Source organism: Chelmon rostratus, chromosome 12, assembly GCF_017976325.1.
Source record: "Chelmon rostratus isolate fCheRos1 chromosome 12, fCheRos1.pri, whole genome shotgun sequence".
NCBI lineage: Eukaryota > Metazoa > Chordata > Actinopteri > Chaetodontiformes > Chaetodontidae > Chelmon > Chelmon rostratus.
In genome coordinates this window covers 17343897-17359121 of record NC_055669.1, presented here as the reverse complement: position 1 = coordinate 17359121, position 15225 = coordinate 17343897, and the positions used below count along the sequence as shown (strand labels likewise).

General features: G+C 44.5%; 1 protein-coding gene across 1 annotated transcript; it reads right to left on the bottom strand.

Moving 5' to 3' along the window:
• Positions 1-643: 643 nt before the first annotated feature.
• mmp16b (matrix metallopeptidase 16b (membrane-inserted)) lies at positions 644-13726 on the bottom strand. The gene is made up of 10 exons (XM_041949615.1): positions 13598-13726; positions 11444-11592; positions 10555-10671; positions 9150-9454; positions 5695-5856; positions 5033-5250; positions 4773-4911; positions 3512-3662; positions 1674-1789; positions 644-1005 (listed from the first exon to the last, which is right to left on the bottom strand). The coding sequence occupies exons 1-10, from the start codon at positions 13724-13726 to the stop codon at positions 644-646; spliced, it is 1848 nt and encodes a 615-aa protein (XP_041805549.1).
• Positions 13727-15225: the final 1499 nt, after the last annotated feature.

Below are 15225 nucleotides of genomic sequence, written 5' to 3'. Positions count from 1 at the left end.
GATGGGTGGATGTGAATACCAATGGCAAAACAAAATCTGAGTATGATGCCACAATGTTCGATCCATGGAAGAAAAATATCCCATCAAAAACAACATCGAGCAGTAATCCTCTTTGGAAGAAAAGGTCATATTTGGTTTGTGTATCAGTCCTCCACACAATGAATAATCTTTTACAGGGACCCTAAATAAAAAAAAAAAAGCACAGCTCAGAGCGATTTAATTAAGAAATGAAAGTAAAGAAGAAGCCTATATCTAATTTGTCCACTGAAGTTAGTGCTAGGGGCTTTTTAAGCGGCGTGCAGAGACGAGGATAGACAAAGGTCCCACTTAAAGTAGCTTAACTCTGTCTCACTTAATTGAGTTCATTCCAAGATACAGAAAAAAGTCAAAGCAGATACATACATATTAGTTGGACAAAGGAGATGCGGCTCCCACACTGTCTTCAGTCGAGTTCTGCGGATAGTTTCGCTTCCTTGCAGCTTGCACATGATGAGTTCGAGCAGTTTTTAAATCTGCCAACATGGCGATCCTCATGTACTGTACCCTTTACAGTGCTTCCAATTACTGTACTTAGGGCTTCAAGTAATAACTAGACCTTTATCAGAGCTTCACACCCCTCTCTATACAGTGCAGTAACAGTCCCTCAGACCCACTCCTGCATGGAGCGCTTGCAGTACAGTATGTGGCGCTGTGTGCTCTTCCTCCTGAACTGGAAAACCGTGTAGAGGAGGACCATCATGCACAGCGCCAGGACGCAGGGGATAGCGATGGCCACAGCTTTCTCCGTGCCCCCCGCGCTGTCCAGTTTGATGACAACGTCCGCGTCGCCGTTGTCGTAGTGGCGCTCCTCCGCCACCGGAGGGCTCCAGTCCCAGTCGGGGTCGGCGGGTAGGCCGTCACAGCCCATGAAGTCCCTCAGGATGGACCTCGGGTAGCCTGGCTCCACGCGAAGCAGCTGGTTGTTGAACTTCCAGTACTCCTTTCCCTTGTAAAAGTAGGTAAAGCCTGGAGGGAGGGATTGTGGGACACAGTAAATTTACTTTTAACTTTGCAAAGACTGAACATTGTGCAGCTGGGTGTACAGCACCACGTTATCATGCAGCAGAGGAGCCAAATCTGTGACTGTGTTAACGTCTCTCAACAGAAACTTCACTTGAAAAAACAAAGATTTTGTGCGTGCTGTGTGCTTTTGGTTGTTTATAAATGAGGCTGTATTGTGGAGCTGCAACTATTGTCATTATCGATTCATCTTCTTTCCTAGATGAAGTGATTAATCATTTACCAAACATTAAAAAAATATCAAATTTACTTTAATACAGGATACAGACAAGAGGCAAATCTTCATATCTAAGAACTGGAAGCAAATATTTGACATGAAAAATGTCTCAAACAATTAATTGATTATCAAACAGTTTCCAATTAATTTTCTTTTGATTGATCGATTAATCCACTAATTGCTGCAGCTCTAGTGTAGTGTATTGCAACAGCAGATCCTCTCCTCCACTCTTTATCACTCTTCTTTTGCACCTGCTATGACCTCTTATAACTGTTTGAAACAGAGGGAAGTTATGGCAGAACGATGGCAACACGTAGAAGACAAAAACATCTGAAGCCAAATCATGTCTCTCTACAGTATCTGAGGGTGTCGCTCTTGGTCCGTAAAGCCGGCGTACCATTGGCCTTATCCACAAAAGCCCCCTGTGGAGAGTCAGGGATGCCCTTCCAGATGGTGATGGGCTTGGGGTAACCCGGATCCATGGTCCTCATATCCTCATTGTACCTCCAGTATCTACAGCAGGACAGACAGAACAGCTAAAGTCAATACAGAGATGCATGCACGAGTCAAGACACTTCCCTCTTGGGTTTATCTCAAGTAAGAGGAAATTACACATTGTTGGTTATGCACAAATAAACACACACACACACACACACAAATCAACATCAACACCTGGACACAGTTACCAAATTCAACGCCAAAGCCCAAAATCGCAAATTTGTCAGTCTTCTAAAGAATACAAAGGCTACTAACGTCTCTATTCTATTTTCTCAACCGTCACCAGCATCCAAATCATCCCGAGAGACTGCCTCAGTCCCCCTGAACAGCACTTCAGACTAGGACTGAGGGATGAGATGAAATAAAGTCAAGACAAGCATACGTGAAAGGGGTTCGCACTCGAGAATCGAGAAGATAAACAGGGTGAAGATTCTCTTCAGGTGCAGAAAGAGTCAGTTTACAACATGTGGAAAAGGTGATTTAATATGCTAACACACACAATCAAAGTGGAAAATAACCGTCATGATATTTTGGGGCTGATACTGATGCTTTTTAGCAGTACTTGCACAATTTACTGTACGTTTCACTGTACGACTGCACACTGCGTTTACAGCGACAGTCTGCCGCCTGTAACTTGCACCCGACTTAAAAAAAAGTGTCTTGAGCCTCAGGCTGACCATTTAATGGACAGCAACAGACTTAAACTCACATGACCCGAGAGAAGCAGACAATCTATCACCCATACTGTGTTTATCGAGCAGGCAAATTTGTTTTCAGGGTTTGCTGTGATGGATCTGCTTCTCGCACGCTGGCGCTCACACGCATAAATCTTGCTACACAGTGTCATTTCTTTGAATTAGAACAAACACGCCCTGTCAGAACGCGAGAGAGAGATGAAATCACGTCTGTTACAATGGACAGAACGTCATGTTTGTCATGATGCGCAGCAGCAGGTTGAGGGATGACAGTATCATGACAAAGCATTTTGTCAGCTTTCACCACAGGGTCCCCTGACCTCTTAGGATATGATTTATAATGACAGCTGAACAAACATGTGAGTCACGCTGGCACACTCTCAAACTTTAAGGCCCTCACAACGCACACAGATAAACAACAGATTCTCAGATTTGGTTGTTTTGGAGAGCCTCCCTGGTTTCAGTCACTTCCAACTGCAGGTAACTACAACCATATATCAATAGATGTACACAAGTAAACAAAATAATATGAATATTTTGCAGAAAAGGACTGTGACGTAACGTAATCACCACTACTAATGTTACTCCGACTCTGGGCCGTAATGAGTTAAAAGCCAATAAGCAGCATTTGTCAGCTGTAAAATAGGCAATCAGCGTTTTCGCAGCAACATGTGACAGCTTACTGAGCTTCAAGGATGCCAGCTAATCTATGACAAAATTGAAGATGCATCAACAAAGCTGCAAAATTATTACATATCTCAAGGGGAACAGTCCCAAAAATCATTAAATGTTCCAAACGCAGACATACTGCATTGATAACGATGGAAAGAGGGGCAGGAGCTGACAAGCACTTCAGAGTTTATCTTGTTGTCTGTGGAATGCACTCCTCGTTGTGCTGCATTATAAAACCACATCAGAGTATGTAATGCTTGTATATAAACCAGTTGGTAACACAGAGTCAATTCGTTGGCATTAAAAAAAAGACTTCAACCGCTTTAGCTGCTTAACTTCATAACAGCACTAATAATCTGTCCACACAGACCTGTCTCCTTTGAAGAAGTAGGTTTTGGCGACATCCTCCCACCAGACAGCTGTCTCGATGCTCTGAGTGGGCATGCCGCTCCCGAACAGCGAGATGTCCTGAGGGTACGAAGGCTGGAGAGTTGTGTCCTTGAAGACCCAGAAACGGTTTCCTAAAATACACACAGAAAGTTAGGAGGCTCTGGGACAAAGACATTATCATAAAGATGACCTCAAAAATCGCGTCACACAAAACACCGCCAGCTCTCGGCTCATTCAAGCCTTCTCTGTCTTCTTTTTCCCAGCGAGTCTCTTTCTTTCTATTCATGTGATTTCAAAGGTCAGATGTATCACCTCATTTACAAAATACCTGCACAGCAGAAAATCCATGCAGTGTTATCTAAAATACAATAAACAGCAAGATGATGCTCTGAAGGCAACTCCGCCGAGACTCGTTGTTTTCAGTTTTATTGAAGCTATTGTTGCATTTAATTCAGTTTGATCATAAGTGCCTCAGGCAGAGTGAGGAGAGCTGCTGCGGTGGTGTGCTCGCACTAAGTAGCTAGACACTCACACACACACACATGCAGTTAAGTCCCCCCGAGAGAATAAATAAAGCATGAGGCACTCTGATCCTACTGGGTGACAGATGTCATGTTAATCTGCCTGATGGACGGATGGCTGTACTGGACCTGCACCCACTCTGCTGCCGTACAGAACGCAAAACAACCTCAAAGTCGGCCGGTCGGTTGCTATATGATAAAAGATTACTGTGCGTTTAAAGGGCTCACACATACACATTCAATTGCATTGGCTGACTGACTTTCCAGTAATCTGCTTTTATTTTTTTTGAGACTTTTCTTATTTTTGTGAATTCACTTCTATGATTGTAAAGTGAATCTGTGAAGAAAAATCTGATCCATAAAAATAAAAGCTGCCCCGTGGAATTTTTAGGTAAACAAACTAAAGTTATATTGAAATTCAGTGTCTTGTCTGCAGTCTGACAAATGTGTTGAATGCATCGCATTTCTCATCAAACATTTGAAAAAAATATATTTTAGATCATTGTTTAGGTCCACGGCTGCTAGCTAGCAGTCTTCTTCCTTGATTTTGTTGGTGCATGGCTACATTTTTTGGTGCCTTACTACAACTAACTGTAAGCAAAATAGTGTTCTTGCATGTCCTAGTGCTTTTGCATAAAATAAAATCCTAAAAACACTCCACAGGGTACCTTTAATAAATTAAGAAACTGAAAAAAAAGAAAATTCTCTTGCTTTTATTACCTTTGAAAAACACAAACTTCCCTTCGCTGTTTTCATACACGGCATCAATTTTGGCAGGCAAGCCTTTCCAGAAGTAGTTGATCTGCATGGGATAGCCAGGGACCACAGAGTTGTCCCGTACCCTCCAAAACCACTGGTCCTACAGGAATGGATGAGGTGATAAGGAAGAATCATCAACATCATCATCATCATCATCATCATCATCCCAAACTGCTTTAAAACCAGCAGCCATGTTCCCCGAGGCTGATGATCTTCTCTACCTTGAACACAAAAAGCTCCTGTCGGAGGATGGCCAGGGTGTTGAAGCCTCCGTCACAGATGTTGGGTTTGGAGTTGGGGTTGGAGGGTTTGGCCCCCTGTGGAGGGCGATGGGGTCTGGCATGGCGGTCGTGCTTACGGGGGTCGGAGGGAGGGTGGAAGCGAGGAGGAGGGACCGTGGGTGGGGGCCTGGTAGGCTGCGGTGCTCTATCTGGTGGACCTAAAAAGGCAAAAAGCATTTCATCCTCCTCTCATACAGTTTTTCTTTGTTCGTGAGATTCAACCATTTTTGGGACTGACTCTATTAAGACACTTAGTAAGTTCACAGTTTTTTGACTATGCGCCTTTAATCTTGGCACAGATGATTTGACCTCTTTGGAGCTCTGTGCAGTGACTCATGTTGCTCTCAGATCGCCTGTTGGCTGTCTTCTTTCACAGCTGACAGACGCTGTTTATTGGCATTAAACCCAACACAACAGAATGCTGCAGCAGCAATAGTGACTTAGTCACGTCAAGGCTTCAATATTTACAAAATTTTGTAATGCAGCTTCAATAAAGTGTTGGAATAATATAATACATATGTAACTAACTAGTTACTACTCGAATTTATCAACTTGTCTTCACAGGCTAAAGAGAGAGACTAATGTATGACATAGAGGGTTACCATAGATTTTCTGGATGCCCTGCAGGTCATCGTGAGGTAGTTTGAAGTTCTCTGTGTCCATGTACTGGTAGAAAGGAGCCATGATGGCGGTGGGATCGTTGGAGTGCTCCAGACCCAGGGCGTGGCCCAGCTCATGTACCGCAACCAAGAACAGGTCGTTACCTGGAGAGGGGGAGACGGCCTTAATGCACGAACACAAAGTACATCCAGTGTGCCATGAAGAAGGAAGTGTGCACAGACACACTCAGACAAGGACAGACAGCGATTAGTACAGAACCACATCAAAATATAGACCAGGAAATAAGATTAATGTGGACATCAGACATTTTTGATGGTTACTGGGCATCCATGCAGCCACCTATATATTTTCTAAATTATTGTGCTATTATGTTTGGAGAAAATTGATTTTTGACATTTTATAACCATTAAGCACATAATTGGCAAACAGCCGGGTGATTAATCAACAAAGAAAATAATCGTTACGCACGGCCCTCTGGTCCAGATGTAGCTTTCGCTGAGCTAATGCGGTGCAATGTAGTGCAAGGGAAGAGTACTGGAGGTAAATTACAAAGCATGAGCACTTTTCCTCTGTTGCTCAGTAAGAGAAGATAAGCCACATGTGAGCCACAGCTGAGAGAGAGAGCAGAGAGACACAAGCTCACGTTGCTGCCCAGGGCACCACAGAACGCGCATCCATATAACGCACCTGAACACATACAAATGTCGGCATAGGACAAGAAAACACTGTGGGTCGTGCTCATATCACATTCGAACACACACGGGCGGATGAAAAATGTCACGGTCAGTGTCTATGGTCAGCACTCAGCTCATAGCGTCAACCTGATTTAGAAAGAAGAACGCCATTTATGAACAGCTTGTGACTGAAGCTGGCCCCCGGAGATAGTCGCCCTTTAAAACATGATATCCACTCCTGCCAGCAGCGCTGCACAGAACCACCACTGACCCTCAGCCAGCAGCTAAAAGGTTACACCTCCCCCTCCCCCATTTATCTAACACAACCAGCCTCTTCCACCTGACCAAAAAATGTCCCACGAGGACTCCCAGGAGACGGGCAGGAGCTACCATTAGCGCACATGTCAACATGCAACATTTACAATTACACTGCTGTGAAAGCCCATTAAAGGCTGCACAGCTTTCCAGACACATAAGCTGAGACGGGAGCTTTTCAGAATCAGCCACTCCAAGTACATAACCATGGGACACTGCGCAAGGGTGAACATGAATTTGACTTGGGAGACTGAGACAATTACCATTGGGGTATGAGAACAAAAGAGGGAGGGAGGGGAGCTGATGGGTGGCAAGCGGTTTCCCAGAACAAACACAATGCGAGCTGTTACCCTCCTCTTCCACTAATGGGAGGATAAAATGTAAGCGTATGGCACATGGGTATTAGCAAAGTAGCCTGGTGGTGCTCTGACAAGCCTGGCGCCATGTAGGTAGGGTAATTAAAGCGTGTGTGGATGCATGCTAAGAAAGGCATCTTATCTCCCTCTCTGGGCTGCCTGGCCCACAATACATGTTATGTGGGCCACTGTTATTTGTTGTAACATAACCCATAAAAATCTAACCCATCTTAACCATGGGTCATAAAAATGACTCATAACAAAATGTAACCTAACATGAAATGACACAACATGACATAACCAAGCCTAATATAGCCAAATATAGCCTCCAACAACATAACATAACCTAATACACACTTGATAACATGACAGAACACAGCACAACATAACATGACATAACATAACATGACATGTCATAATGATATAAGCCAGACTAACTAATCTAACTTGACCTAATATAACTATAATAGCATAACATTATATAGCATCACATAACATTGTACACAACACAATGTAATATAAAATCACATAAGGTAAATATCCAATGACATTAGTCATAATAACCTAACTTAACATACTATGACCATAATTACATAACATAGCATAGCATAGCATAACATGATATGACTCATAACTTAACCTAATATACCCATAATAGCACAAGACAATGTAACGCAGCACAGCACAGAACAACATAACATAACATAACATAACATAACATGATGTAACCTTGATGTAATAGACTACTATAACCTAACTTCACCAAATTTAACCCTTCATAACATAACATTATACAACATGACATAACACAGTATGGCACAACACATCATGACATAATCAATATGCTAACCAAACTTTACCTAATATATCCAGAACATGATGTAACACAACATAACATGGCATAACATAACTCATAATAACCAAACCTATAGCCATAATAAGACAACACAAGACACCATAACGTGAGGCAACATAAGGCAACACAGCCAACAGGACCTAATATGATGTACCCATAGAAACTAGTGTTATCTAACTTTAAAAAATATACCCACAATTACAAACGTGACATAACATAACGTAGCACAACACAGCAAAACATAACGTAACACAACACAACACAACATAACGTAACACAACACAGCATAACGTAACGAAACACAACATAACGTAACCCAACACAACGCAACGCAACGCAACGCAACGCAACGTAACGTAATGTAACACAAGGTAACGTAACAAATTACATAGCACAACATAACATCAGAGAGTAAAGGACAGCACAATACAACCCAACACAACATGACAGAAGCAATAGACTAACCTAACTTTACCTAATGTGCACAGAATAAAATAACACAAGATGGTATAACACAACATAACATGACATAACATAATCTATAATAACCTCACCTAACTTCTAGTCTAATAATAACAATAACAGAACATAAAACGCCTTGACAGCATATTATTTGTAAATTCTGCAATCTTATGGATGCACGTCTGGCACTTTTCTGTTTTCTGTTTTACCTGTCTTGAAGCATACCACTGAGCTGCATCAAATTCACTAAAAACAGAAAAGCCATAATCATGTGCCAGCAACCAATGTCTTAAAATAGCAGAGCTTTCTATCCTGTCATCTGAAGAGCTTATTATGCAGAAAAAAAGAAAAAAAAAACCCCCATCAAAATCCTGACAGATGGGGTGATGTGTCTTTACAGAGCACAGTCCCATCAAAGACATCTCTGAATTCTTTGTTTTTGGTTAAGCATCCCTCATGTCCTGCCCTGTGATACCATCTCTGTCATCCTGCCTAGCCATCTGTATTTCCAGTACTTGCTTTCCATCAGTCCTTATCTGTCTCTCCTGATCACTGCTCTTTATTCTGTGCTTTCCACACACCTTACACGTTTACTTACCTGCAAACGTTCTGCATTAATCTCTACTTTCTTTCCTCTCTTCCCTAATCCTAATCTCTTCCTTTTATAATTTCCCTTTCGCTCTCTTGCCGTAGCATCTCCTTGCTTTTGCTCTGTCACCACCCCTTTCTCTCTATCTAGATTTAGGTCTACACCCATCCTGCCTTTCACTCACCATCATGGTTGGGGTTCCCCAAAGTCCAGGGCTCATCTGAGTCAAAGTGTGTGTCCCCTCCTATGCCTGGGCCCGGGAAATAGGCGTGGGCGAGGAATCCCCCCTCCCCGTCGAAGGGTGAGCTGTCGCCGTGAAAACCGGAAGCGAAGATGATAGTGATGTCCACGTCACGCCTGCCCGTCTCCAGGGCGCTGTATGGAACGGCCTCAAAGCGGAGAGGAGTCACACCCTGCCACACGTCAAACGCTCGCCGGATGGCATCATGAGTCTCCCGGGCGCCCACCTTTGGCGTGACATTTTTTATGCTGTGAGAGAAAAAAGCAAACTGATTAAAAGGCTGCTGAGAGGTAAATGCTACGAGGCTAAAAATGAACGCTCTGCAGGTAGTAGTTTATGTCTTCATGGCAGCGAAGGCCTGAATGTAAATAGCGCAGCAATCATGCATATACATCATTTGAAACTACGGGGGGGGGGCAAAACATTCAGGAGCGGGGGAAATAAAACACACACTGCACCAACGTCGTGCCTCGTTATCCCATTAATTTCGAGTGAACATTTTCACTTCTCAAAATGAGGAGACACTAAAAAGAAAAGTTGCACTTGACACAACTATTTCAAGCCCAGCAGCTTTCACTGAACTTTTAACACAGCAGTCGTTATCAGTCCCTGGCAGGCAGAGAGGAATGGGAAATCTTCTCCCCCTCTCTCTCCACTCATTTTCATGAATAAAGTGCAGTCAGCAGCAGCACTGGCTCAGCACTGATTGACATTCCATTAGGAGAGGTGGCTCATCAATTCAAATTCGTGGAGGAAGGAAGGATTTGAATAAATTGACAGCGTTATCGTCTATTACTGCTGTAACCTGTCAATTTGCAGTTGTGCCAGAGACCCGTTTATCAGTTCTCCTCAGAGCCTATTAAAAACTGGAGCTTAATCAGGCGAGATAAGATGAGAGTATGAATCTTTCTGCTGAGATTACGGACAATTTACTCTCAGGATTTTCAAACAGTTTTATGTGAGGGAGCCTTCAGTCCTCATGCTGCTCAGCTAAAATTGTTTTTGTTTCATGAAAAGGAAAGACTAAATGGAAAAAAAATCTCCCCATTTTTCATTTTGCCAGCAAGCTATTTATGCAGAAGTAAACATACTCACAGCACACATGGGCAAATGTATGTGTAAATCTGGATGTGTGATGTTGTTTATATTTCTGTGCGCGCGCCCCCACATATGTGACGTACTTGCGCAGTCTCTATGACAACACAGAGCATGTGATCCCAGGTGGTTAAAGAGGAGGAGATGAGAGACGGAGGAGAGCTGCGAAAATTATCACTGGCACATCTGAATCCAACAATAAGCGCAGCTAAACTCAATGGTCGCTATGACAACTGCCTCCACTCTCACTCACCTGTAGGTGATGTGTGTACGCTGCCACTTTTGTCCTGTCAGCGCATACCTCCGCTTCCGTGACCTCGAAGCACTTTTAAATTTGTCCGGAACGCCACAGCGAGGCTTTTGCATCCAGCTTAAAGGAGAGAAGAGAAGAGAAGAGAAGAGAAGAGAAGAGAAGAGAAGAGAAGAGAAGAGAAGAGAAGAGAGAAAAGGGGAAGAGAAGAGAAAAGACAAGAAGGAGAAACAAAAGCAAAGAGAAGAGACAAGAAAAGAGAGGAAGAGAAGAGGAAAAGCAAAGAAGAGAAGAGAAAAGGAGAAAAGAAGGGAAGGTGATTCAAGTTCGCTGAATGGAAGTTGGGAGCTAAACACCATCACGAGACAACACAAAGCACTGAAGTGAACTCGGTAGTTCTCTTCCTGACAGGTGCCAGATCATCACAGCAGAAAATAAATGTGCAAGATACCACTAAACTACTGCAAACTACATTCACTACCAAGTGGAAGATCAAAATCTCAGTGAGGGCTGAGAGGAAATCACGAGTTTCACGGCTTCTCATTCATACCACATCGGATTATCACAAGTACAGAACACACATAATACATAGGCAAAACATTAATTCTCACCTCAGCGTGATATCACTGCATCACCATGCAAAATGAGAAGAAGGAGAAGTGTTAAAACCTTCACCTGAGGGTGGTTTCAGGCGAGGTGATGGGGGGTGAAATGAACATGTTATTTCTGTCCTTCACTAATTCATTGAAATATTGAGAGCAATGCCTTCGACATTTTTTAATGAATGGGCGGCACATTTGCATTAATGTGACATCAAACGATCCCGGTGCAAGGTGCTTGTGCACCTCGGCTTATTCCTACGAGCACGTCCGCGGCATGTGTGTATACTCACTCCTTGGTTTTCTCATCCAGCGTCCCGGTGACATTGAGACCATAGACGTGCTGCATGGCAGCGATGGCTGAGTGCATGGTGCGGGCCGAGCGCAGGACAGACATTCCCGGTTCTGTGCGGGGAAGGTATCCATACCTCTGTAGCCATCCCTGCCAGGGGGGGAAGAGGGAGAAACATATGGGTGGCTGTTTTTTCAGACTTGTTTTAGACTTTTTGCCTTTAATAGGAAACTCAGAGAAGGGACAAAACATTAGGATGGAGCAGGAGATGACGTGCAGAACAGGTCCAAGGCTGAAATCTCATTCAGGATGTTGTGCATTCGTATTTTGCAAGTTTGTTCTGATTGTAAATGAGTTAATCATCTACCACAATGTGCATATACCAGCCGAGCTGCAATACATCAAATGTGAAACGCTGTAAAAGAACGAGTGTGTTTTCTCTTCCCGTCCTCCCATTGGCTGCAGCTGTGAACTGGAATCTCCTACATTTTGTGTTTGATTAGATTTGGTCCCACATGCAACTATTTCAATGTATCCTCTTTTCCAGCATTCACATCTCACTGAACGCTGGGAGGCTGTCTGGTGCAAGCACAGACCACAGACATTCCTCCACCGCAGTGGTTTGAGGCACTTTGCTCAAGGGCACCACAGCAGTGGCTGTTTAATGAGGACAAAGTGTTGTTTGCTCAGTTACCCGACCCACTTCTTCCCAGTAAGTGGCCAATCACATCATAAAAATCAATAAGAATATGACTGTGCGTCATTCATTCTGCTTCTAACAAAAAGCTGTAAGGTGACTAACCATTGCGACAATGCTTTTTTATTCTGGCAAGAAAACAGACTGCACTGAGACTGAGCTGTCGTGGCTATTTCTATATTTAACGTCACAGTGTGAATGAAACGCTAAGAAGCGTTAATGAGCTCTGATGAGGTGGAATTTGCATGCAAATATTCAGTTGTTTGCAGAAATTGTCTATCCAGCAGTGGTTTTGGGTTTAAATTACTCTGTGTGTATTTGCTCAGAGGCTCTCTGGCCATCAGTGCAACTGTTTGCATTTGAATCCCTTCCAGTGACCTTAGTCAGTGTTGGTGTCTTGCGGCTGCTGGCCAGTGGACATGTGCAGGACTGTGGCCCTGCCTCCTCTTGCCCCACAAAGCGAGAGCACGGCTAGATGGAGGGGGGAGAGGTGAGGCCGAGCTGGGTCGCGGCCAGGCTCAATCCTGGGGCCGGGGGCCACGAGGTGCCCGCGCTATCCACAGCTGACAACACGCCATCCAGCTGCCTCCCCATCACCACACAGCCTATGAGATGGGCTCCAGCTAGCTAATCTGACTGCCTCCTCCGTCCATCCCTCCCCCTTCTGCCTCCATCCCTCTCTCTGCTGAGCCAAACGCCTTGTTTATCCTGCTTCCCTCCTCTCTCCTGTGAGTGTGTTTCCTGTGTGTGTGTGTGTGTGTGTGTTGTGTTGGTTCAAAGGCACAGATCTCAGAGAGATATCGGCCACATTTCACTGAGCCATAAAATTGAATAATGATGTGTGTGTGTGTGTGTGTGTGTGTGTGTGTGTGTGTGTGTGTGTGTGTCAGCCTCAGCATTTAACATCTTCAGTGGTGGGAGCTGAGCCCGAGGTGAGGATGAAAATGACATCAATTAATAAGGTACAAAAAAGCAAATCCTATTATGCAACTTGTGTCTGCAAACGTTTAATCTGCTCCAACACTGTGTTGCTGCCAAAGCGTGGCTGACTTTGTGTTGGCCTGTCACAAAAGTGGACGAAGCGCTGAAAACACGATGCTGTAGCGGGCCATCTCGGTCAGAACAGACCGCTCTTAAGTGCAATCATATCTCGGCTGCACAGCAGGCATCAGCAGGCTGGATCAGCTCACGGACCGCAGTGCAATAAAACGAGCATCCTTCTGTTTCATCGCGCTCCACAGATGAGGAATGCTCCATGTTTTCGCCGTTAAGTGCGCGAGCTGTCCTGATAGGCTTGCAATGCATCCATGTTATGCGTTATGGTAATTGTGCCCACGGATAGCGTGGGGAGCCTCTCTCTTCGTATATATCTGTGTTTTGTCGCGCTGAGGAAGATGATGTGGAGGAGAGAGAGCGGTCGTTTGTGATAACCGCGGAGGGGAAGGCCGTTTATCTTACCTCAACGTTGAAATGATGAGAATTCTCCCCGGACACGGCACACGAAATCCAAAGCAAAAAATGCAAGCAGAACGCTGCCGCGTAAAAGCAATCCGATGGTTTCCTTTTACTGGAGGATGCTAAGGTCATAATGACCTGCTTTTTCCCGAGCGTTTATTAGAAGAAGCCGCCCGTCTGCTGTGGCTCTTGTGTCAAATGGAAATCATCAGGCGAGCTGTCAAGGCAGGATTCGGATGAAACCGAGAAAAGAGAGGGGGGGGCACGCGTTTTTATAAAATCCCGATGGTGGCATAAAGATGTTCCGATGTCAAGCAGAGATAACGCGGCATGTTAGACCCGCTGCCCTCGCCATTCTTATTTACATCAGGGGCTACATCTATCCAGCAGCATCAATGGCCATGTACAGTACCCAGTCTGCGCAAGATAGGCTCCCTCCCGACTCGACGCCTGCGCTTTGATTTCTCACACAGCGCAGCGCTGCCTGGCAGCATCGTGAGAGCTGCCCTACAGAGTGCATGAGAGATGAAACACCGTGCCTCAGAGCTGCCTGTGCGTTTGGCTTTTACGCTGCAGAGGCCACCGCTCTGTGCAATTTCAAGCGCACATGTGCAGCAGGATGAGCTTAAATTCCTTATGGTAAACAGGCCTTGGCCCAGATTGTGGACTGATGTAGCTTTCGACTCTCTGCTGATGCTTTTATAAGTTAAATTATACTTATGTGCACCCTGCAACAAAGAAACTATAGCCCGCACCTCCCCAATAATGCTCAAATGAATGCGCATCAGTCTTTAGCCTATATAAGCACATAAGACATCAGGGCAGAAGTGGCTCATTAGCCCACTTTTGCTCACCCATATTAAAATATGTGCCCCACACTTTATCCCTGTGCTGATCTGTGGCCTGAAGACCCACAACCCGACAGCTTCCCAAGTCATTTATAGCACCTACAGCCCCTTTATAGGCCAGAGATGCTCCAACAACCTGCCTCAAGCGACCGAGCCGCAAGATGGCGGTGTTTCATTGAGGAACGTGGCCGCCAGCTGTTTTCCCGTCAGACCTCTGAGGACGCGGGACACACCGGAACCTGAATCCACCCCTCACGAACTAATGAGGCGAGAAACTGATCTGACATTGATTCGATCTGACAGGCAGAAAGGGCATATTATGGAGAGGAGTGTAGAAGAGGCACGTGACGCGGTCTGTGCCACACACAAGGTTTGTTTGTTTTTTTTTTATGTTCACTTTCAGGGGAGAGGGTTGGCTCATTTATTTGGGCACAAATAAATCAGGAATAGATAGAAAACAGATAAATAACATTTTCCACCCACTCCTCAATTTTTAAACCTTTTATCTCTTTATAATGAGGACACATCAAGGGAAATTGAGAGGCCTGGTTATAACATTAAGCATATCTGCCAAGCATTTTTTTAAAAAGACTTCTTGGAGCAGTGGCTCCTGAGTCTGACAGCTACCTGCAGAGAATCCACACTTTAGCTGATTACATCCACGATCTCATTCTATCAATCACTTGTACAAGAGCGATTTTGAACGAACATCATCTGCCAAGCTGACACAGTTGTGGTTTGGCAGTTTTTTCATGACCCCGGTCCAATGTAAAATCAGCAGCC

Coding starts and splice junctions, on each gene's coding strand:
- mmp16b (XM_041949615.1), bottom strand. CDS start 13,726: ATGACCTTAGCATCCTCCAGTAAAAGGAAACCATCGGATTGCTTTTAC. Junction 9,455..10,554: donor CGTACACACATCACCTACAG/GTGAGTGAGAGT, acceptor TTTCTCTCACAG/CATAAAAAATGTCACGCCAA. Junction 5,857..9,149: donor GGGGAACCCCAACCATGATG/GTGAGTGAAAGG, acceptor CCCCCTCTCCAG/GTAACGACCTGTTCTTGGTT.